At 43.4% G+C, this 24090-nt stretch overlaps 2 protein-coding genes across 13 annotated transcripts in view; both read left to right on the forward strand.

Annotated features, from left to right (window-relative positions):
• The window catches only part of AHCYL2 (adenosylhomocysteinase like 2), a 134119-nt gene extending 120622 nt beyond the window's left edge, over window positions 1–13497 (forward strand). For all 6 annotated transcript variants that reach the window (XM_036426578.2, XM_036426584.2, XM_036426592.2 and 3 more), the window contains exons 11-17: window positions 1162–1232; window positions 3268–3362; window positions 8170–8268; window positions 9664–9732; window positions 9843–9921; window positions 11246–11366; window positions 11758–13497. In XM_036426578.2, coding sequence (XP_036282471.1) covers window positions 1162–1232; window positions 3268–3362; window positions 8170–8268; window positions 9664–9732; window positions 9843–9921; window positions 11246–11366; window positions 11758–11764 — 541 coding nt within the window. In that variant the 3' untranslated portion in view covers window positions 11765–13497. The remainder of the gene's footprint in view (window positions 1–1161; window positions 1233–3267; window positions 3363–8169; window positions 8269–9663; window positions 9733–9842; window positions 9922–11245; window positions 11367–11757) is intronic.
• Window positions 13498–18371: 4874 nt separating this feature from the next.
• The window catches only part of STRIP2 (striatin interacting protein 2), a 38757-nt gene continuing 33038 nt past the window's right edge, over window positions 18372–24090 (forward strand). For 3 of the 7 annotated variants that reach the window (XM_036426665.2, XM_036426717.2, XM_045576693.1), the window contains exons 1-2: window positions 18375–18558; window positions 23369–23438. In XM_036426665.2, coding sequence (XP_036282558.1) covers window positions 18430–18558; window positions 23369–23438 — 199 coding nt within the window. In that variant the 5' untranslated portion in view covers window positions 18375–18429. Of the gene's footprint in view, window positions 18559–22855; window positions 22878–23368; window positions 23439–24090 lie in introns of those variants that run through there. The other 4 variants (XM_036426732.2, XM_036426691.2, XM_036426683.2 and 1 more) reach the window with 4 other exon arrangements.

Below are 24090 nucleotides of genomic sequence, written 5' to 3' on the forward strand. Positions count from 1 at the left end.
AGAGGAATCCTATGTTAGGATAATCATATATCAGTATAATTATTTGGGTCTTTTCCTGAGAGCAGGCAATCTCACTGGAGTATTCTAAACAATGAAGTTACATGATCCAAGTTGCATTCTAAACAATGAAGTTACATGATCCAAGTTACATGATCCACTCTGCAAAATGAATTAGAGAGGCATAAACCTAGAGGTGATGAGATTGGACCAGGAGCTACTGTAGTAATACAGGCAAAAAATAAACCTGAACATAAGGCCAGCATGTATGGCAAGGAAGGGACAGATTCAAGAGGTTTTAAGGAAGTTAGGTAAAAGATTTGGTGACAGTCTCAATGTCTGAGGCAGTAGGCTCAGACATTTTGTTTATTTGACTTATATAGTTGGGTGAACAAATAATGCTAATAATCAATATAGACAATATAGAAGAAGAAATAGAGTTAGGGACGTGAAGAGATAATGAGTTTCTTTTTAAATACAGTAAGTTTGAGATCCTTATGGGCCATCTAGGAAGAGCTATCTAGTGGATAATTTGATCCAGGCTCTGAAGTTTTGGAGATATCTAAGCTAAAGATATAGATGTGTAAATCAGCCACCTATGAGGAGTCATTTATAGCCAGGAAAAGTTATGGAGAAGTGCTGAGGGAAAAGAGTACCCTACCGAGTACCAACATTTAAAGACTAATGAGATTGGAGGAGCAATCAGAAAAGTAGGAAAACTAGGATAAAACAGTATGTACTCCAAGCAGTATATAGATTTAAGAAGACAAATAATGTTTAATGTACTAGAGGAAATCAAGTAATATATGACTAAATAAATTTACTTTGGCATTCAGGAGATGATTGATCTTGGAGAGAAGCAGTTTCAGTGGAGAGTAGGTTCAGTGTTAAAATGGCACTTTATAGGAACTTAATTGAGGAATCCCATGCTTAACATTGTCTCCCTATTATCAGGAAGAATTAGGTTCCAGTGATGTGAAAAAATGTTTTATTTCTGTCTTGAATGAACTAAAGAAATGGTTTTTCACTGCTCAGAGTAGTCCAGCTATATCAAGAAATGACAGTGTATGTATCAAAGCAACTTGGTAATCTTGCTTTTGAAGTTCTATAGCGAAAACCTCCCATCTGCCTTTTAGCTTCATTGATCATGCTTTATTTCTACAGTATGGATGGATTTCGACTGGTGAAATTGAATGAGGTCATCCGACAAGTGGATATTGTTATTACCTGTACAGGTACGATTATAACATAAAATGGGTGGCACTTGAGAATGCCTTTATGGAACAAATGAAAAATGACTGAAAATGTTCTGAACAAAACCAAACTTAAAAGCCAGAGATAGCAGTTTACAAAACCAGTCAATCTTTCACGTTCTTCCTATCGCTTTAGAGTGTGACCAAAAGTATGCCTTTAAGTCATTCATAGAGGAAGGCTTCTTTCCATCGCTTTGTTCTGTATCTCCATGATCTTCAACCACCTACGAGATGGCTAGAGATGAGTTTTGTTTGGGAAGCCAGATCTTACATTTGTACATTTGACTTTTTCTATTTTACCTCCAAAAGTGATGTATGTTTCTCTATAGTCCCTATAATTAAAGCAAGGCTGAGCAAAACTCATAGAGAAATAGGGAAATGTAGTTGTGCTGATTTCCAAAGAGGTAGATTTTGAATTTTAGAGAGGAGTATGAAGATATGGCTGGTTTTCTTAGACTGAGATTTTATCTTTATCTTAGAACCATAAACTGTTGTAACATTGGTTTTCTTTTATAATTGTATCTTCGAGGGGGGAAATCAGAATATTTAAAAACGAAAAAAATATATATAAATATAGGATCAAGAAGAGCTGGGGGCAGAGAAGAAGGACCACAAGAAACTGTTCTTGCTTCACATCAGTCCATTAACCTATTTTTAAATAAATTTATTGAGATTTAATTCACATATCTTAGATTTCACCCATTTAAGTGTATAGTTCAATGTTTGTTTTTTTAGCAAATTCATAGGCTCATACAACCATTACCACAATCTAATTTTTTCAATGATATATAATCCTCATATGAAAAAAAATTCACCCTATATACTGTTCAGTGACTTTTTTTTAATGTTTTTATTGATTTTAGTAAGGAAGGGAGAGGAAGAAAGAGAGAGAAACATAGATGAAAGAGAAACATCGATTGGCTGCCTCCTGCACACTCCTTACTGGGGATTGAGCCTGCCACCCAGGCATGTGTCCTTCCCGGCAATCCAACTGGCGACCTCTCAGTGTGTGAGACTACGCTCAACCAACTGAGCCACATGTGTCAGTATGTTTTCATTACCCCCAAAAGAAACCCTACTATTAGCAGACATTCCTCATTCTTCCCTCCACCTTTGGCAGCCAGTATTCTCTCTCTCTTCATAGATTTGCCTATTCTAGACATTTCATATAAGTGGAATCATACAGTATGTAGTCTTTTGTGACTGGTTTTTATTTATTTATTTTTTTGCTCACCATAATGTCAGTCAGTGTTCATCCATGTTGTGGCATGTATCAATATTTCATCTATTTTTATTGCTAAATAATATTCCATTTTAAGGCTATACCACATTTTACTTATTCATTTATTGTTTAATGTGCCTAGTGGCACATCTTCTTTTGAAAAATGTCTATTCAGATCATTTGCTCATTTTTTAATTCAATTATTAGTATTTGGCATTTTATTATTGAGCTAAGAATGCTTTATATGCCAAAACCGGTTTGGCTCAGTGGATAGAGCGTCGGCTTGGGGACTAAAGGGTCCCAGGTTCGATTCTGGTCAAGGGCATGTACCTTGGTTACGGGCACATCCCCAGTAGGGGGTGTGCAAGAGGCAGCTGATCGATGACTCTCTCTCATCGATGTTTCTAACTTGCTATCTCTCTCCCTTCCTCTCTGTACAAAATCAATAAAATATATTTTTTAAAAAATGCTTTATAAATTTTGGGTACAAGTTCCTTATCAGTTCTATGATTTGCAAATATTTGTCCTGTTTTGTGCGTTGTCTTTTCACTTTTTTGGTGTTATCTGTAGCATAAAAGTTTTAATTTCAACGTAGTTCAGTTTAGTTTTTCTTTTGCTTGCTTGTGCTTTAAGGTGTTATATTTAAGAAAGCATGGCTTACTCCAAGGTCAGAAAGATTTATGCCATTTCTGTTGAGAGTTGTATAGTTTTAGTTCTTACATTTAGGTCTCTTATGGTGTGAGGTAGGAGTCCAGCTTCATTCCTTTTTATGTGGCTATCTCCTCTGTTTTTTAGGTAACAAGAATGTGGTAACCAGAGAGCACTTAGACCGGATGAAGAATAGCTGCATTGTTTGTAACATGGGACATTCCAACACAGAGATTGATGTGGTAAGATCAAGCAAGTCATCATTGGGGGCTTTTTCTTTCCTCCTTGCCAAGGAACAAACTGGAAGAAGAAAGAGCAGGGTCACCAGCCACCCCAAACATGATTGTCCTGGCAGCGCTGCCCACAGTCTGTTCACTTACTAGCTCTGTGATCTGTGCTTGTAGATAATATGAAGCTTCTTTGTCTCAACTTAACCATTTAAAATGATTGTTTTCTTCCACCCAAGCTTGATATCTGTTTACACCACATGTGTCAAACACAAGGCCCGCGGGCCAAATCAGTCCCGCCAGGCCTTGCAATGTGGCCCGCACCGCGCTGTCATCCCTGCACTCCGCTGCGTTTCCATCACAATGACAGTTTATGACTGTTCAGTAAACCATTTGGCCCGCGATTTAGGCTGGATTTTAGATTTTGGCCCCTTCTCTGATTGAGTTCGACACCCCTAGTTTACACTGTAAACCATTTTATCTTACGTTTAAAATTGAGAGCTAAGTAAATTCAGTACTACAAAAAGGATATAGTAAATGTGAGTCAGTTTTATAAAATGGTAGTCAGTATTCTGGGAATGTTTAATTTTACCATAAAGGTAAGATAGGTTGATTTAAGGAAATAAGTCGAGGAAGAGGAATCTATGGGCTGGAATGAGAACATTGCTTAAGTCAAATACTATGGTTTCTTTTTCTCTCTCCCTCTTTCACTGAGCTAAGTCTCCCCTTACCTGTTTTCTAACTATCGTAATTGGATCTCTAGGTGCCACAATCAACTCAGTAGCACATGCTCCTCAAATTTGATTCTCTAATTTTATTATATTCACCCTAAAATTTTCAAATTCAAAATAACACTTGGTCCAAGTAAGTTGCCCAAGTAAGTTAATAGAAGTGTTATTTATTTCTTTTCAGACTTACCAAAGTATTTCTCAGAGTGACTTTCATTCTGTTTTTAATATTTTATGGCATTTTTCTGGCACAACTATATTTCTCTCTGGGTAAATGGCTCAGGCAAAGCATGCTTTTATCTCCACTGAGGGCTGCTCTGATTGAGCTTCAGCACTGCCAGGTAAGAATCAGTTGATATACTGAGAACCTGTTGGATAATATCTATTTTAAATGGTTTTTCTTTTTAACTCTGTGCTCTATTTTTTTTTTTTTTATAAAAATAGCTGGACAAACAACCCACCAAAGCCTATTCTACCCTTAATGTTTTTGAGTGGCACGACTCTATTACTCTGTTTTATAACGATATTTTGCTTATGAATCATTTAGTTAGTTCTTTTTGTTGTGGTTGTGGTTGGGTTAAGTTTCACTTATGTGCCATACTGCCCTTTTATTAAATGGTCTAAGATATTAATATTTCTAAAACTGCCTGGCACATGATTATACTTTTCTGGATTAATTTGCTTAGAGAGCCCCCCAAATGGGAAAAACTTAAGGGAAGTAGTAGTAGTTGTGTTCTGAGCCTTAATGAGACATTTTCTAATTAAGAGAAGGAGAAAGGAATTTTCCCTTCTGAACACTCAATAAGCCAGGGCACAGAGTGCCAAGTTATAATTTTAATTAGAGGAGTCAGGTATAAGCCCCTATGAGAAGGTGATGTTTGAGCAGACTTGAAGGAATTAGTCATGGGTTTTTAGGTGAAGAGTATTTCAAGATGAAAGAATAGTCAGATAAGTACCGTGAGGTAGGAGGGTGCTTGTCTGTGTGAGGATCAACAATGAGGCCAGAATGGTTGGAGTAGAATGAGTAAGGGGCAGGAAGAGGTCAGAGAGGTAATGAGCCAGACCTTATAGGGTCTCATAGGCCATTGTAACAGCTGATTCTATTCTGAGAGAAATAGGGAGTGCTGGTAACATTTATAACAGTCTGACTTCTGTCCTCAAGGAATGGCTTTTATTTTTAAAAGATCACCCTGGCTCCTGTGTTTAGAGTAGGCCTCGTTTCACAGGTATTTGCTAGGTAGCCTCAGCATCTTCCAGGTACACCAGTCAAAGGACAACTCTCAGTTCTTTTTGTGCTTTTCTAAACCAAATAGTCTAGAAGGGAGAGGCGCAGAAGGGCTTTAGAAAAATTGTTACTCTACCTTGATGGAAGTGTTATAGGGAATGTAAAATGAAATAGCAAAATCAACTAATAATTGAAACCAGAATGTTCATTCACTATTTAGCAAATTTGTATTGAATGCTTCCTCTGCTCTGTGCCAAGGTTTATCTGAAGAATAGCAGAGAACAACAACATGCCTGCTCTCCTGGGTTTTATATTCCAATGTGGGAGGCAGACAATAAATAAACAGACAATCGCCCTAACCAGTTTGGCTCAGTGCGTAGAGCGTAGGTCTGCCTGCGGACTTAGGAGTCCTGCATTCAATTCTGGTCAAGAGCGCATGCCTGGGTTGCAAGCTCAGTCCCCAATAGGGGGCAGGAAGCAGCCAATCAATGATTCTCTCTCATCATTGATGTTTCTGTCTCTCTCTTCCTCTCCCTTCCTCTCTGAAATCAATAAAAATACACTTTAAAAAAAATAGACAGTTATTGTCAGTTAGTGCCTAGAGTTGGAAAAAAACAAAAAAACAAACAAAAAAAAAAACAGCAAGAAGAGCAAGCCTTCTAAGAATTCTATTCAGAGAATGGTGAATAAAAGACCCTAAGGTAGATTATTGAAGTTGCCTGGATAGCTCTTCAAACCCCATTTTAAAACTGATCCTTGAGTATTTTGCTTGCAGCATAGCCATTTTAAAGTTCCATAATCTCAATCAATAAGTACCAGTGTCACCAGGGAGCATCTCTGGGCTCTATGTTGTTATTGCCTTCCATGGTGATATTTCTAACTTAATTTATATCCTTAAGATCTCAAAATTATGTTTGCTTAAATTTCTTTTTAACTCTATTTATAGTACTCATAAAATTTCTTTTAAAATTCTAATTTTGAAGTAACATTTGCTAAAAAAAAGAAAAAAAACTTTTTAAAAAGTAATATTTGCTTAGTTTAACATTTCAAACAATATAAATACATTTAAAGTAAGAAATAAAAATTTACATAATTGAGATTATAGTATATTGTTCTGCAACTTGATTTTTTCACTTCATAATGAATGGTTTTCATGTTAACACATACAGATATACTTCTTTTTTAAAACATATAATATTTCATTGTATATAATTATCTTGGTTTACTTAGCCATTTCCTTGTTGATTTAGATTTTGTTATTAGAAACAACACTGGATGAACATTCTTGGGCACTTTTATTGAGCAAGTGTTTGTAGAGGATACAGCCTTCAAAGGGAAATTGATTGGTCAAAGATTATCCTATATAATAAAAGGCTAATATGCAAATTGGCCAAATGGGGGAATGACTGGTCCTATTATGTGCAGTGACCACCAGGGGGCAGACATTCAATGCAGGAGCTGCCCCTGGTGGTCACTGTGCTCCCACAAAGGGAGTGCCGCTCAGCCAGAGCCAGGCTCATGGCTGGCGAGCACAGCGGCGGCAGCGGGAGCCCCTCCAGCCTCTGGGCAGTGCTGAGGACCCCCACGGGGCCCCAGACTGCAAGAGGGCACAGGCCGCAAACGCCCCGCCATGAATGTCGTGCACTGGGCCTCTAGCGGACGTATAAAATTTTGTTAGCCACTGCCAAATTGCCCTCTAGAAAGGTTGAACTTGACATTTCAGTAAATTTATTTCTTTCCCATTTACCTTATAAATGGACCCAGACCATTAATAATATCCTGAATATACTGACGTATCATTATGTGTCTATCTTTCCCAGTAGGCTGAAAATGTAAAGAAGAATCATTCCCTATCCAGAAATAGCTCACATTCTAGTAGAGGAGTCCATAGCCTCACCTATAATAGTGTCCTTTACTTCAGTATCTAGAATATAGTATGTATTCAGTGAATTATTATTGTGTAACTGAAGTGTTTCTCTTTGTCTGAAAACTACTATTTGGCAGAAATACTCAATTTTACCACCATGATCCAATAGGTGCTCTTAGAATATGGACTTTCTGTTTTAGGCATTGCCTTTTGGAAGAAGGAAGTTGTCTTCAGTTTAACCTTATTACTGTTATTTGATTGCTGCTGTTAATAAACTTAACATTTCTTCTCTTGTTCTCGGAATATACAATATACAGAAATGGAAGGAGGGTGAGCCCATCGGGAGCTTTATTCTACCATTAAGCATTTCTCTAAAGGCTACTTCACATGTGCACTGAGGTCACAGAGCTTCTGTAACTTTAGGGTGAACCACCATCATTCAGAAGGTGGAACCTGGGACACTGGGACATGAGGGCAGAACTTGGGCCCTAGCATGCTATGTTTAGGATGTTCAGCCTTCTCTAACTAATCTCACTCAGCTCTGAACCTCCTTTTTTTGTGTGTCTCTTTGGCACTTATGTATTCAGTTTGCACTGTATTAATTTGCACTTGTTTGCATGTTGCTTTGTAAGTATTTTAAAGGCTTTCCCCCCATCACATATGTATTGTTTTATGTCCCTAGCCAACATAAGAGCTTTTTGAAGGCAGAAACCACGTCTTTGGTTTCTTTTGTATTTCCCATAGCACCTTTTACTGTGCTCAGCAGAGAGTGGGCGTACTGTATATGTTGTGGAATGACATCCTGAGTGATCCCTCCCTGGCTGGGCCTAAGATTAAATTTCCTGAAATGGAACAGTCCTAACCAACCCAGGACAGGTATTCTCTATCTAGCATGTTGGTTGCTCCTTTCAACTTGCTATTTGAAATGGCTCTCTTCAACACTTTTCGTCCACCAAGTGGGACCTGGCCTGGCTGATGATGTGCTTGCTGTATGTATTCCAGGCGAGTCTGCGGACACCAGAACTGACCTGGGAGCGAGTGAGGTCCCAAGTTGACCATGTAATATGGCCTGATGGCAAGAGGATAGTATTGCTGGCAGAGGTAAGACCTGAGGCTGGTAAGAGAGATTCAGCTCTGACAGGAGAGATTGCAGTGCTCAGATCTCCTCCTCCTCATGTTCTCTCATACTTTTCAACTTCTCTTTAGCACAGCTTAACTACTTTACCAATGGATTTTACATCTAACTGTGAAAGGTCTTTTCATTTAGCAATTAAGAAACTATTTTGGTTCCCCACTTTTCACCAATTATCCTGTCTCTTTATGTCACTCTACAGGCTGAGTCAGATAATGACTATTACTGTAAGAAATTAATGGATAGAACCCATGCCACTCTGAGTGATGCTTACAAAGAGGTAGTGTTGATTGTGGGATGATTTAATCAGAAAGCACCAAGTAGATATTCCTGACTATAACTAAGACTATCTTAGGCAAGCTCTGCGTAGGTCATGTCTTTATGATAGATTCCATTTTTGAGTGTTCATGCTCCTGAACTGAGCCAAACATGCAGTATGTACTCAGCTGTATTCTGGTTGTATGATTGATAGTTCCCTCTCCTGGCTTCTTCTAACTCAGACTTTGTCTTGACTTTCATTGGCCTTTTAAGTTTGAGTATCCTTCCTGTTCTCTTTAACTTTCCTCACCTTATCTCACCTTCTCAGATACTTTACAGATCTATAAAGGGACTGAATTATTTCTTTACAAGAAAGGAATTGTACAGGGAGAGGAGGGACAGGTTGTTAAATATCCATTAATTGCTTTGATGTCAGCCCACTGTCTGGTGACTGATTTCTCGTTGCCCTGGAAGGTCCATCTAGTCATTCTTGTGACAAAAGCAAGTCACCAATTGTTTTTGGTGCCAGTGGTTGAGCAAAAAAAGGTTGCCAAGCTTTCTAGGTAATGAAGTAGGAAAGGATGGCATTGGGGACAGTTTCTAGCTCCTCTAGTCTCTGAATCATCCACTCAAAATACAGGGTAGCCCTTGAGTTTAGGGGAACCAAACTGAGAAAGAACACAAAAATCATCACAGCTTCCCAAATAAAAAAATAAAAAATATTTTCTCTTAGTCTGGAGAGTTTCCCTTGGATTAGACTACATCATTGGTTACAACAGTCTTTTAAAAGAATGTCAATACCTTGGAAGGAGAATATTCCGCTGTAGAAAGTAGGAAATTGAAAGGCTGGCCTAAGACTCAGTATCTGTGACTGACTATCTTTTTTACATAATCCAGAGATCTTTTATCTGCTTCCTTCATCAAATTCTCCAGAACTTTTTATGGTTTCATTTAAATGTCAATCAATTTCTGTTTATTGAACACCTGCTTTTTGCCCAGCAATGTTATTGGGAAGTATTTGGAAACTGCAGGCATGCTCTTCCCTCACCCCTCAAAGGCTGGAGACTTGGTTCTAACCAGTTTGTGTCATAATCCTTGCTCTCCAGGGCCGTCTGCTGAACCTAAGCTGCTCTACAGTGCCTACATTTGTGCTCTCAATTACCGCTACTACTCAGGTAAGGCCTCCAGAATGGCCTGGAGAGGATCCTGACACCATCAGGGTTTACTTGGTATGGGGTGGATGGCTGTGAATGGCACATCAGCTTCCATCTCTCTGTTTTTCTAGGCTCTTGCCTTGATAGAGCTTTACAATGCTCCTGAGGGTCGCTATAAGCAGGATGTCTACCTGTTGCCCAAGAAAATGGGTAAGTATGTGCTCTTCCATCCCCATCCTTACCAAAGTAGTTCAGAATCAGAGGTTAACTGAAGTTTGGGAGCATTATGTTTCTTAAGGACAGGAAAAAGCCAGAGCGAGAGCGAGAGCGAGAGCGAGAGCGAGAGAGAGAGAGAGAGAGAGAGAGAGAGAGAGAGAGATGTTTATCATGTAAAGTAGGAGCTAGAATTCCTAGGTTCCATCCTCAGCTAATTGATCCCATGTTCCACATGGGTTGCTCCAGTAAAGTCATGACACTTTGCTGTGATTTTGTTTACCTGTCTGTGCATGTTAAGAGTTTTCTCTCATCAAATATCTTGTATGTAAGAATCTCAAAGAAGAAAAAAATTTTCCCCAAGAGAGGAATCATCTCCTACCTTGCAACATCTGACTTATTCCAGTTCTAGGCAGCCTCTACCAAACTCTCAGACCAGGAGCACCTTCATACTACGCCTTCTAACTCTTAGCCCATTGTTTCAGGCCAAAAGAAAGCTTCTGAACAGCTTCTATGACGAGTTTAGTTATGTGGGTGTTTTGTATAAGAGAAACATTAAACTGTCTTAAATTTTTAAAGAACCTACCGCAAGCTCCTGAACTGAAACAGTGTGTTTATAAGCTCCTGACACAAAGATCGGGGAATAAATCAGCTCTGGTTTCATTTTGCTTTAGCTCTAAATGCAAAGCAGCTGTTAGAAGTTGACATGTTTTCCTTGAGTAGACACTTTGGAAGATTATAAAAGAAATAGAGTAGACCATATTCTGAATATCCGGTGAAATTAGGGAGACCAAACAAATACATAGGAAATGTCATAGAATTTTGAATAAGTAATATGCATTCAGGAAAGAGAATGTAAACAAATCATAAGATAACTAAATGTACTGAAAGTAAGACCGACAGTGTAGTATTATTCTTAGTCATTCCTTTCAGATTTACCAGATGTTAGTTTTCTGAGTGACTCAAGGTATAGAGTTTGAGGCAGAACTAAAGTTGGAGCTTCCCATTTTTTAGTCCTCCCACTAGCCCATCCTTGCTTTTAGACGCAAAGGCCTACTTCTTTCATTTCTCCCTGAGAAGAAGGAAAGGTCCAAGACCAAAGCAGCTTGAAGAAAGAAAGGTAATGGCTTTGAAAAGTTTATGGGTTCAAAGTTCAAACAATCATTCCTTAGAAGTAAGGGCCAGTGAGCAAAAGTTAAGCATTTTTCATTCAGCTCCAAGAATTAGAAAGTGTCTTTCAACTTTTTAAGGCCTAACATGGTGAGAACAGCCAGACAAGAGGCATGAATGCCTAAGCCAGGGCTTCTGTGCTCTGTTTCAGATGAGTACGTGGCCAGCCTACACCTGCCCACCTTTGATGCCCACCTGACAGAGCTGACAGATGAGCAGGCCAAGTATCTGGGACTCAACAAGAATGGGCCCTTCAAGCCGAATTACTACAGGTGCCTTGGGTTCCCTAGAAAACAGGGGAGTCTGGGCGGTGAAGACCGAATTGGTCTTTGCATCATCACCATATTTACACGGACTCAAAAATAAACCCACCCTCCCTCACTGCCACCCCCAAAAGACTCTTTGAGGGTTTTTCAAGACATTAGTGTTCCCTTCCCTGAATTTGCCTTTATTCATTTCATCTTCTTGATATGATTTTTACCTCTTTATAAAGAAATACTGACTTTTTTTTACTGATGTGAACAAGTACCACAATTATGTACCCTCACTATAGACTCCAGAAAAGTCCCTGCCTCCCTAGTACACCTCTAAGCAGGCACTTCATGTCCCAGCATCCCCACAAGCTGATAACATCACAGTCTCATCTTTCTTTTTCCCCTCCAGGTATTAAGTTCCTGTAACTCAAGCCAGAAGAAGTTTTAAGGAATAGAACTCCAAGCCTTTTCTCCACTCCTATACAGGAAGGAACCCAGCAAGCTGCTTCTCTAATCAGCTGCCCGCCGTGCTCACCTTATATGTTAGATTATTTATTTATTAAAATCTAGAGTCCTGCGCCTGTCGCCTTGGCCCAGAGTGGTTACTGCCCCGAGGGCTGTGAGAGCCGCGGAGGACAGGCTGAGGAAGGAGAGGGATGGGTAACCATTCCTAGTGCAGCTTTTGCATTATTTTCCATTGACGGAAGCCTTAGCGGCGGTCATTCTTCTCTTGTTCAGCCTCAGGAGTTAGTCCCGGGATTCCGGAATCCTTGTTTCCTGGGATGTTTCTGGGTTGCATTTTCAACAGCTGCTTTTCTCAGCTTTGGTTTGTCCCCAGATGAGGCTTTTTGGAAGCCACTGTATTAACATGGCCCGGGTTCCCAGCCATCATCGTTGTCACTGCCTTCTTTATAAATTGGTTGGGAAGGATTGTTAGGGCTTTGGCAAGCAGCCCCAAGAACTCAGCTATCCTGTGCTTACTGGAAGTCTCCTGTACCCGGGACTCCTTTCATCTCAAGTACTTCTGTCCATTTTAACGCTTTCTGGTTCCAAGAGGAATGTGCTTCCGTTATTTCCTCAGCATCTCTGATATTTGTCAGACATTTGTTTAGCCATCTTTCTAACCCAACTGCCCTCTCTGCTCGGGAAGTGGGAGGCAGCCCTACTGGGGCCCATGGTTCTACTTCCTTGTCATTTAACTGGATGGTTTCCCAGGAAGCTGTCTCCAAAGTGACAGTCTCAGAAATGCGAAACATTACTTCCTGAAACTTCCTCTTGTTGCCTGAAACTGAGCAGGGGAAGGCATACTTCCCAAGGGATTTGGAGTGTATGGCTTTGGAAATGGGACAGGTCTTTCAGGCCCACAGCTTGACACCCTAAAGAAGCAGAATGTATTTATTTGTCTCCTGGGAAGATCTTTGCAGCTTAACTAACTGTATAGAGATGACATTGTGAACTGTGTCCAGATGATCAAGTCAGTTTGGTTAGGTTGAATTTTATCAGACATTCAGCTGTTGATGAAACTGAAATCTGATGTTTATGTAATTTAGTCTTGTATTTCTTCTCTGTTGGGATATCTTACTATGTTCTGGCCTTTTCCATCTTATGGGCCTGTCATTTCTTCAGTAACTCCAACATTACAAACAATTAATAATGTGAGCAGCCTGAAATTTTATGTCCCACCTAAGAGTTTGATTCCTTTTGGAGACAGACCTATTGGTCTTAGGGTTCCAATGGAACCAGATTGGATCTAAGAGTTAAAAGTCTAGATTTGTACTGGCCCTACAAATCTTGAATGAAGTGAGTCCCCTTCCCCCCCTTCCAACCCTGATTAGACTCTCAGGTTTGTTTAGTTTTCCTGTTTTGTTTTGTTTTTTCCTATCCTGGTCTGCTTCTAAGTTGAGACCAAGGTGACTCAAGAAAACACCAGACTATCCAGGGTCACTGTAACCTTCCCACTCTAATCTCCTCCCCAACCTCCACCTTCTCCAAATTACCCTGCTCCTCCTGTGTACCTCTGGAAGCGCTCTTCCTTCTGGAGGCAGGGAGGAGGACCGTAGGGGAATGACTGTTCGCTTCATTAGATTCCATGTAGGCTCAGCCCATACAGTCTGATTACCCAAAGGCCGTATGTCTTAGCAAGTACTGGGAAAAAGCCACATACATGGCTATATTCTTTCATGACGAAGATCATAAATGCTGAAAATTCCACGAGGCTATTTAATTTTTTTTCTTGCTTACCCAGGTATTTTTGTATTAATTGGATCCCTTTTGCAAAATATTCAGATCTTTGTACTTTATCTTATATCTAGAGAAAATTCCTTAGGCAGATATCTAAACTCTAGCCTATTATGTTCTTAGATCAAAAGTCATAACCTGCTGTTTCTCAGCAAAGCCTGGCTCTCCATGGAGCTTTCTCTGAGCTGATCCTGACGGAACATGCCCTTCCAAATGAAAAAGGAGCCACACTGGGCTTTTGGTCACGTTGCTATTGTAGTTTTGCTGTCCATAAAGAGGTATTTGCCTCTGAATTCCTTTCTCTCTGGGGATCCTGTGTTGTCAGTCATTGAGAAGAAGGAGGGACAGGCCTCCTGAGAATTTGGGTTCTCTCTTAGTTGAAATTTGGTCATTATTTCCTCTATCCTTGGAATCAGAGCAAATGTGTCTTCTTCCCTCAATTTCTCACCTAGACGCATCCTAGGTATCTGGAAGCATGGGAAAGAAAACTAATTATCTCTCTATGTGGCCCTGGCCTGTCGGGAATACTTACCATTTTCCCTGTGATGAATTTGTGCTACTTTTCAAGGTCTTTTTTGTCTTCTTAATGAAAAAATTGTTTTCTTTCTCTCTTCTTTTTAAAGAAACATATTTGGTACACTCCCTCTGCCGTCCTACCTCCTCATCCTATCCTCCCATCTGAGCACGGCTCCCATGGCCATATACTCCTGCAAAGCTTTTTTGCTGCTTAGCTTTTCTCTGAACAGATCTAAAATTGCTGCTCCTATGGTTTTTTTCAAAATTAACTTTGTCACAGTTTAAAAAAAAAAATTCAAATGCATTGTTGCATTAAGCTTTTTTTAATTAAGGAAAATTATTGGAAGAAAATAGGCAACACCAGCAAATCATATATGAACAAGTTCTAAACTATATATACATACATATATATAAATATATATATATATAACCATCTAGTTCTCATTGTCATCTAACTGAAAGGAAATAAAACCTCTAAGGATCACCATTTCTGAAGAGGCTCTTAGAAATCTTTATGTCTAAGTGATTGTATTAGATCAGCAATAATGAACATGTAATCTGAAGAGATAAATAAAATATTCTTAAATGGATTCCTGTCTTGAGAGTATTCTTTGCTTCTATGAACTAATACAGAGATGAGAGAGGTTTCTGGGCAACAGGCTAAAGAGCTTGCTGTAGGGCAAAGATGTGACAAACTGAAGCGGTTACCAATAGGCATCAGCCTTGAAACCCTATTCCATGATGGGTCATTCCACTAATTAACATTCCCCCACCCCACCCCTCCATTGCATGTATAAATATACTGCTTTCTCAGAACTGGGGAGTTGAGAAGTGTAGGCTTAAGGCAGAGAAATTAAAGCATCTTTATAAATTCCCCAAGCCCCCTGTGTACTACCCTTAGCTGGAGAGCAGAGAAGCTAGCATCCAAGAGTTTAGGACCAAACAACCCTGACATCCAGGACCTGACAACATACAACCAAAGGGAAGAAAGAAATTAATCTGGCAGAGGTTTTGCCCGGCTCAATCAGTAACTTCCTGTTCTTCCTCAACTACCAGTAGAGCAGCCATTTCTGAGCAGCTTCTGGTAGCCAGCTCCTTTAGTTGGTAGCCTAAACTAGCTCTACGTTCTGAATGCAAGGTGTTTTCTCATTACACCCACACGTGGCTTTTGAGAGAGGAGGGTGTTCTATCCTTTTTCTACTACTTTACCTTGGCTGCCTGATATCCTCAAAAATTAGGTATTTTAAGACTTCCTGCATCTTATTTTTAAACTTTCTCCAATCATATATCTGACCTCCATGGGTTATAGTGGAGTACTTACATGGAGAAGGATATATTTGGTCCTTGTAATAAACCTATTTATACCTCCAGCCCTCTCTCTCCCAGTGGCTCAGGATCCTGAATTTTTGGAAGTTTAAAAATAACAGCATGGGGCCATCTCTGCAAAGATAGAAAAATTTATAGACCAGCCCCTAATTATCTCCCCGGTATATTTATGGTCACCTCTATGGTTAATTGTAATGATTGTTGCCACTTCATTGTTGACAAAAGAGAGGGAGTGTGTGCCAATTCCATGACTTAGGAAGTTTCAAAGTTTTCAGTTAATCTGTTTTTTTGTTACTTCTTCCAGGAGTTGTCTCCAGATAGCTCCCTCTTATGACAAAGTCTGGACCTATAATGCAGAGATGTCTGACCTTTACTGTCTTCCATTTCACTAGTTGTGAAAAAGATAATGGATTGAGGTCTGTGCTCATGTTGATTCTTTGCAAACACCACAATACCAATTTTTCAAAACCCTCTCTGAAAGTGAAGCCAGGTGGAGCTCTAGACTCAACAAAAAGCTTTACGTAGGGGCCAGAGGGGTCGGGAGAGCAGTCCTCAATCCTACTTTCAACTGAAGGTCACTTTGCCCTTTGCCCTAGTGACTGGGCTGGAAAGGAACAAGCCTCCAAAGCGGCCAGTCCTGCCTGCCTCCACCGGAGGGGATCCTGCCGTCTGACGAGGCTCACAAAAGAGAACATGAAGTTCTGGGCCTGTCACTTAGAGCTCTGACTGCTTAGGAGGAGAGGTATTGGGGAGAGGGAAGGTAGGATAATTGATTCTTTTATTAAGAAAGGCTAATGGGCTGTGCTGTGGCAGGTTTACCACACTGAAGCGGTGATGAGCTAGGCGTAGGTTGTGAATTTTAAAGCAGAGTATGAGTCCTTAAGAGTTTAACAAATTATACCCTGAGAAGAATTCCAAAATCAAATGGTTTCAGCCTTGAGCCAGGGACTTTCTTGGAAATTCATATGAATTCAATTCTGCTGAACCAGTGAGTCTTAACCCTCTGGGGACATTTTGCAGGATCTGGAGACTTTTGGTTGTCATCCTTGGGGGAAGGAACTATTGGCACCTAGTGAGGAGAGGCCTGGGATTCTGCTAAACATCCTACAATGCACAGGACAGCCCCACAACAAATAACTCTGTCAATAGTACATAAACCCTGTGTTAACAATACATAAACGAGGCATACAAAAATGAATTAAACTTGGCTCTACTCTCCAGCTTTTATCCAGGTTGTAGGTGGAGGGTGAGAGGTGGGTATAAGAAAGGAAAGGGGAAATGGTGAGAGGGTGCAATAAGAAGATGTTGGGGACCAGGGAAAAAAGGGAATTGAGAATGCTCCAAGGACGGCTCCCTCTCTCAGCTCTGCCTTACCTATCCCTACTAGCTAGCAGAGGAAAATGAGAAAGAAAGATAGGGTTAAGAAAGGAACAGAATTGTCCCTAAGAAGTAAACAGTGGAGTAGCTTCTTCAGGCCCTCCCCTTTGGGATATAGTGGAAAATAGAAGGATTTTGGAACCCAGCTGACTTGGCTTGAAAGGATTGAGGAGGGTCAAAGGAAGGCTTCCTGGAAGAGGAGGTGATGACTAAATAGAATCTGTAAGGAAGAACTGAAGTTAGCCAAGAGAGGAACAGAAAGTCCCTCCAGAGAGAGAACAGCACATTTGAAGGCACTGAAACAAGGTAGAATTTGATGCCTTGAGAACTGCAAGGACTAATTCATCTCTTCAGGTCCGCCTTCCTCACCAGTGATGTGTGAAAACAACCTGTCAGCGGGAGGTGTGATACACCTGAAAGGCCCCTGGTGCAGTGCCTGGAAAGAGTGGCGGGTCCCCACTCCCACCCATTCTCCTCAGGCTGCTACTTCCTTGGGGCTACTACTGCCAACCCAGACTGCCAAAACGTTTCCTGCTTTTAAGATAAATTCCAGGGTGGGCAAGCCACGCAGCCTCATTTGCCCCCGGGAAGGATCTTGGAAGAATGAAGCAAAAGACTGGGGTGAGTCGAAACCGGTTTGGCTCAGTGGATAGAGCGTCGGTCTGCGGACTGAAGAGTCCCGGGTTCGATTCCGGCCAAGGGCATGTGCCTTGGTTGCGGGCACATCCCCGATGGGGGGTGTGCAGGAGGCAGCTGGTCGACAATTATTCTCTCTCATTGACGTTTCTAACTCTCTATCCTCTCCCTTCCTCTCTGTAAAAAATCAATAAAATATATTTTTTTAAAAAGACTCGGGGTGAGTGAGGGTGAGGCGGGAGCGCTTGCTCTCCGTACCATCTTAACTCCCTAGATCACAGCCCTAGATCACAGCGTGAGGTGCCCGCTTCTGCAGAGGAAGGCAGGTGACCGGGAGCAGCCCTGAGAGGCACCCGCAATGTCAGTGAAGCGAAAACGCCCCCCCCCCCCCACCTCACCTGTGCACCCCAGGCTCCCAGCTAAGTCCTCCCTCTGAGCGGATGAGCTCTCTTCAGAAACCTCAGCTTCCAGAGAGGGCGAGTCCCTCGTTTCCTGCGGGGTCCCTGGCCACCCATCCCTCCCCTGCGATGGAAGCGGGTTTGGGACGCAGGAGCAGTGGGGGCAGAGGTCTGCGGTCACGGGGAAGCAGCCGCAGTGGAGCGGGAGGTGAAGAACAGAGCTCCCCGAAAAGGTCGCTCTTTGGGAGGAGGTGAGTGCTGAGGGGCCCCGAGAGAGAAGCAAAGGGAAACCGCCTTGAGCTCGGGCCCACAATTGGGGAGGCAGAGCTGGGAGCCCACCCGAGAGCCCCCTGCTCCCGGCCGCGCCGCAGGACAGGGAAAAAGACCAGGTCTGTTCCCTGGAAAGAGCCCCCCTCCAAGCCCCGCTCCCCGGGGCCGAACAGCCAATGGCGCCGCGGGGCGGGGCTGCGGAGAGCGGCCGCAGCCAATCGCTGCCCAGGGGGCGGGGCCGGCCCGCCGGCCCGCGCGGCGGCGGGGTCGCCTCTGGCAGAGAGCGCCGAGCAGCTGAGCGGCGCCCGGACCGGAGCCGCATGGAGGACCCGGCGGCCCCGGGGGCCGGGAGCCCGCCCGCCAATGGCAACGGCAACGGCGGCGGCAAAGGGAAGCAGGCGGCGGCCAAGGGCCGGGAAGTGTTCCGAAGCCAGCGGCGGGAGTCGGAGGTGAGGAGCCCGGAGAGCTGCTGTTGGGGCCGGGAGGTGCCCGCGGGCGGGGAGCGGCGGCTGAGGGGCTGTGGCCGGGCTCCCCTCCGGCGCCCCGAGTCCCCCCTGAGGGCGGGCGCCTGCGGGGGCGCCGCTGCTGGACTCCGGGCTCTCCAGTCCCGGACCCCTCCCCTCCCCTCTGGCCTCCGCACCCGGAGATGTGGCGCGATCCCGAGCGAACCGGGTACTTTTCAAATATTTATCACCTCGCTCGCAGCTGCAGCCCCCGGAGGTGGGGATTCGAACCTCCCGCTGACAGGAGTGAACGGGCGCGGGTGGTGGAGGACCTGCGACCGGGGCGGGAGGCCGAGCGCCGCCGCGGGGCAGGGGAGCGGGCTGGGGGGCTGCCCACCACCCCGGCTCCCGAGCCTTCTGTCCTCCCCCTTCCCACGCCCCCGTGTGGGCGGCTCCACCGGCCTCGGGACCGCTACCTGGAAGGGTTAACGGGATAGGATTCAGGCGGGGCCAGTGCAGGAGGGAGTGGATGAGATTGTCCCAGGATCCAAACCCACACATAGGAGTATGCATGTTTGGGTCGCTTCCTCTTCTGGAAAATTAATAATAATAATAATAATAATAATAATAATAATAATAATAATAGTAGTAAAAATAAATCCCTAGCCAGGAGGATGAAAGGATTGGATCATATTATTCACACACACACACACACACACACACACCCGTCCTCCTCCAGCCAATCTCTATCTACCAGCCCCGAGTAGAACTGGTCTGAGCGGGGACCAGGAGAACAGACTGTGGGATGTCAGGTGTGGAAGGGTCTGGAGCGATCATCCAGGTTAGCCCTTGGTTTCACAGACGTGAAACAGAAGTTAACTTGCCCACCATCATGCTAGTACCTCTGGCTCAGAGGCCAGGAGTACCAAGCTTTGGAGTCAGGCAGACCAGGTTTTGAATCGCAGCCCGGCCATTTATTCTCCGTGTTGACTTTTTGGCAAATTGCCAAACCTCTAGGCGCTCCAGTTTTCTTCATCTGTAAAATGAGGTTAATGCTATGTGCCGTGGGAGGCTGTGATAAAACCAAAGGGAGATAATTGGATGTAAAATGATTAATGCAGTGCAGGTACCCTGCATGCAACGGGTCAGTTCAGAGCAGCTCTTAGCAGTACCGCACACCGCCACATCGAGTGGCAGAGTTGGTTCTGAGTGCCAGGACTTAAGCATCCCAGTCCAGGGTGGACCATTTGAATGCTATCTCACCGTTTCCAAAGGGATTTCAGGTATGCTTTCCATCTTAATACAGACAGAGTAGGAATCCATTCCATTTTTTAAAAGAGAGAAGTAGAGGAGGTAAAAAGATTGGCCCCAGATCACACCACTTTCAGAGGCATAGTTCAGCCCTCCTGCCTTGTTAGATCAGGCAGGGTTCTATCCATCACATCATCTTCCCCCCTCCCCACCCCTCCTACCCCGCCTCAATACCAGTCTGGACTTTTAGGGGACCTTTGCTTCCTTCCCCCTTAGAGACACTGTTCTTACTCAGATGTGGTATATTTGGGGGGGGGGGGGGGATAGTCATTCTATATGCCCAGTACTAACTTGGGTGCTAGGGATACCAGCCGTGAACAAGATAACATCTTTGCTCTTCGTTGCTAGTATTCCAGTGGGAGTGGCGAGATCAAGACCGACAATATGCTAATAAAGAACATAATTTCAGAGTGCTGTGCTCTTTGAGGGAATTAAAACTCCTCCTGACGCCCAGTAGCCTTGTCCCCTTGTCCCAAGTCTTCCTTTAGGAAAAGGCTCTGATACTGCTTTACCTTTGCCAGTGAGTTCATTGTCTCAGTGAGCTCAGTATCCCGAGACTCCGAGCTTTCCACCTGCACTGCAGTTTACCTCCTGACTCCTGCAGCTGCACTTGTCATGCTTGGGAATGAACAACTGCAGTGATCCTCTCTATCTGGGCTCGCTGCCTGCCAAAAGGCAGGCTGGACAGATTAGCTTTCCTCTGCCTTCCACTGCAGCAGGAGAGCACTTCTCCTGTCAGTATCACTACCACACCCGGGTGCCAGACTCAGATGGCCGTGGGCTTTCCCTCCCTCCCTCCCTCCCTCCCTCCCTCCCTCCCTACTTTCCTCCCTCCCTCCTTTTGCTCTCCTGTGTAAGCTAGTCCTCAGGAGAGATGGTTTTCTTTCCTCTCTAGGGCTGCTAAAGAATTACTGAGAGACAATTATTTGGCTTAAGTCAAAAGCATCTCCTATGTACATGTCACTGTTTATAGGGCACTGTTGACCTACCCTTTCACAATGGCTTTAGGTATGAGCTTTCTCAACCTAAAAAGGAAGTTGCTTAATAAAAAGATTATTAACTTTCAAAAGGATTCATTTCTGGCCTCGGTGAGCCAGATCCCCTGGTTTAATTGGTTCCCAAAGTCCTTGACAGAGTTTGTGGCAAAATGAGGAAAATTTGGGCATTGTGTGCCCAAACCTCACTGTTTCGTGGTTTTTATATGAAGTTTTATTGCCTAGGCATGGCTGATTAAACCACTGGCCTTGTGATTGAACTCAGTCTCCAGGCTCCTCCTCTCCCTGGAGGTAGGGCCAGCCCCTCCTTTGAAACTTTTTGGGTTCGTGTGAGTCACCTCATTAGCTTAAACACAAGTATGGTTGACAAGAACCCTTATAAATATCAGACACTCCCATCACTCAGGAAATTCCAGAGGTTTTAGGAGATCTGTGCCAGAATGGGAGGGAGGTGAGGCAAAGACTAAATATATTTTCTTACACCACACTGAGAGGTTAAGTAGTTTGCTCAAGATCACATAATATGTGACAGTATGTCAAAGCTGGGATTCAAAATTTAAAAAGCTCAGATAGATTAATACATATTAGTAGGAAATACCCCAAAGTGCTTAAATTGATTAGGGGATTATATTAAAACTAGAGACCCGTGCCGGGACCGGTTTAGCTCAATGGATAGAGCGTCGGCTTGGGGACTGAAGGGACCCGGGTTCGATTCCGGTCAAGGGCATGTACCTTGGTTGCGGGCATATCCCCAGTAGGGGGTGTGCAAGAGGCAACTGATCGATGACTCTCTCTCATCGATGTTTCTAACTCTCTATCTCTCTCCCTTCCTCTCTGTACAAAATCAATAAAATATATTTAAAAAAAAAAACAAAAAAAAAACTAGAGACCCGTGCATGACATTCGTGCAGTGGGGGTAAAGGGGATTCTCAGCCAAACCTACGCCCTCTCACAGTCTGGGACCTCTCGGGGAATGTCCAACTGCCGGCCTAACGGAGAGTGGGCCTAAGCCAGCAGTCAGACATCCCCCAAGGGGTCCTTAGCACTGCCACGAAGGTGGGAGAGTTTCACCATTAGCCCAGCTTCTGGCTGAGCAGTGCTCCCCCTGTGGGAGCACACTGACCACAGGGGCAGCCCCTGCATTGAGCATCTGCCCTATGATGGTCAGTGCGAATCATAGTGACCCGTCGTTCTGCAGTTCGACTGATTTGCATACTCGGGTTTTATTATATAGGATAATTTATACATACACCATCATAGGAGATCTAGTCTTTAAAAAAAAATTGGAGTAGAAATGCTACCTTATTTGACAGTCCTAAAGTTTGGAATATTAGGGCTGAATTATGATCCACAGAATGATATTTGCCCCAAATCATATAGTGGGTTGACAGAGTTGCAATTAGAATACAGTTCACCTCTTGTTTTCGTCCATCACGTTTTTCTGGGGATCAGCTAGATGCTCTTCTGGTCTGTGTTTATGTAGATTAGATATGGGTACAGATTGTAGCTTTCATATCTGTTCACAATCCTGGCCCATTACCCAGAGTTTCTGATTCTATATATATAAGCCCCTCCCAGCACCGAGCCTCAATTTTGGCTTATAACTGCTGGTGGGAAGGTAGACTGGTGTAGCCACTGTGGAGAACAGTATGGAGTTTCCTCAAAAAAACTAAAAATGGAACTCCCATTTAACCCAGTGATCCCACTTCTAGGAATATATCCCAAGAAACTAGAAACACCAATCAGAAAGGATATATGCACCCCTATGTTCATAGCAGCACAATTTACCATAGCTAAGAGTTGGAAACAGCCTAAGTGCCCATCAGCAGATGAGTAGATTAAAAAACTGTGGTACATCTAACAATGGAATACTACGCTGCGGTAAAAAAGAAGGAATTCTTACCATTTGCAAAAGCATGGATGGAACTGGAGAGCATTATGCTAAACGAAATAAGCCAATCGGAGAAAGATAAATATCACATGATCTCAATGCAGATGGGCATGCAGCAGAGTTGTCAGGTATGAGGCAGATGGGTCTGTAGAGAGTGGAAGGTGGCCAAGAGTGAGAGGAAGGGGCTTGTCATTTGTGGAATATAATAAACAACATACACCGATGAACAAAAACAGATTCAGAGACAGAGAAGCATCAATCAGACCGTGAAACCTCAGAGGGAAGGTAGGGGAGGGTAGGAGTGAGGGAGAGAGATCATCCAAGGGATTTGTATGCATGCATATAAGCCTAACCAATGAACACAGACACTAGGGGGGCAGGTAGGGGAGGCAATGGGGGGATAAGGACACATGTAATAATTTAATCAATAAAGAAAAAAATTGTAAATAAAATTTTTGACTTGTAGAAGGTTACCTCCTAGATGAAAGGCACAGATGGAACTCTTGTAGCTGCCTCCCTGATCTAACCTTGGCCTCCAAGAGGTGAAGAGGATGAAATTAGGGTATAATCTCCTTTGTCAACCCTTTCCCCAGTTACCGCAAAGATTTCTCCATTGCAGGGCTCCGTGGACTGCCCCACTCTGGAATTTGAGTATGGAGATGCAGATGGGCATGCAGCAGAGTTGTCAGGTATGAGGCAGATGGGTCTGTAGAGAGTGGAAGGTGGCCAAGAGGGAGAGGAAGGGGCTTGTCATCTCCCTTGGCAGCTTGTCTGTTCTCAACAAGTGGCTGCAGAACAAAGGCTGTTCTCCGCATTCCCTCTTCTCGCCACCCTTCAGTGGTAAATATCTCTTTGTTCACATTTCTTTCTGTGAATCCTCCCATGGCTATGGTACTCTCCATTCTTTCATTCTGTCGCTCTTTTCTGCTTACACTCTTTATTCTCTTTTGGTGCACTCTCTCATCTGTTTTCTCTCCACCTTCTCCTGTTTCTCCTCTCTCTCTCTTCCCATATTCACCTGTATCTTTGCATGTCTCCTTCTTTCTGCCACCCTCTCCTTCTCTATTTCATTCGATCTCTCTTCTCTTCTACCCCCATCTTGCTGCTTTCCCTTAACACTTGCCCCTTAAATAAATCTCAGCAATGGCTGAAGAAAAACTCTGTAGATAACTGGCCAGCTGAGCAAGGCTGGCCATTCACCTCAGCCGTCAGGGTGGAGCTGTGTGATCCCACTCTCCTTTCAGTGCTGGGCTGCTTCTCTCTGGGTTTTTAGCTTAGACCAGTGGTCAGCAAACTCATTACTCAACAGAGCCAAATATCAACAGTACTACGATTGCAATT

This window comes from Pipistrellus kuhlii, unplaced genomic scaffold (assembly GCF_014108245.1).
Source record: "Pipistrellus kuhlii isolate mPipKuh1 unplaced genomic scaffold, mPipKuh1.p scaffold_m20_p_10, whole genome shotgun sequence".
NCBI lineage: Eukaryota > Metazoa > Chordata > Mammalia > Chiroptera > Vespertilionidae > Pipistrellus > Pipistrellus kuhlii.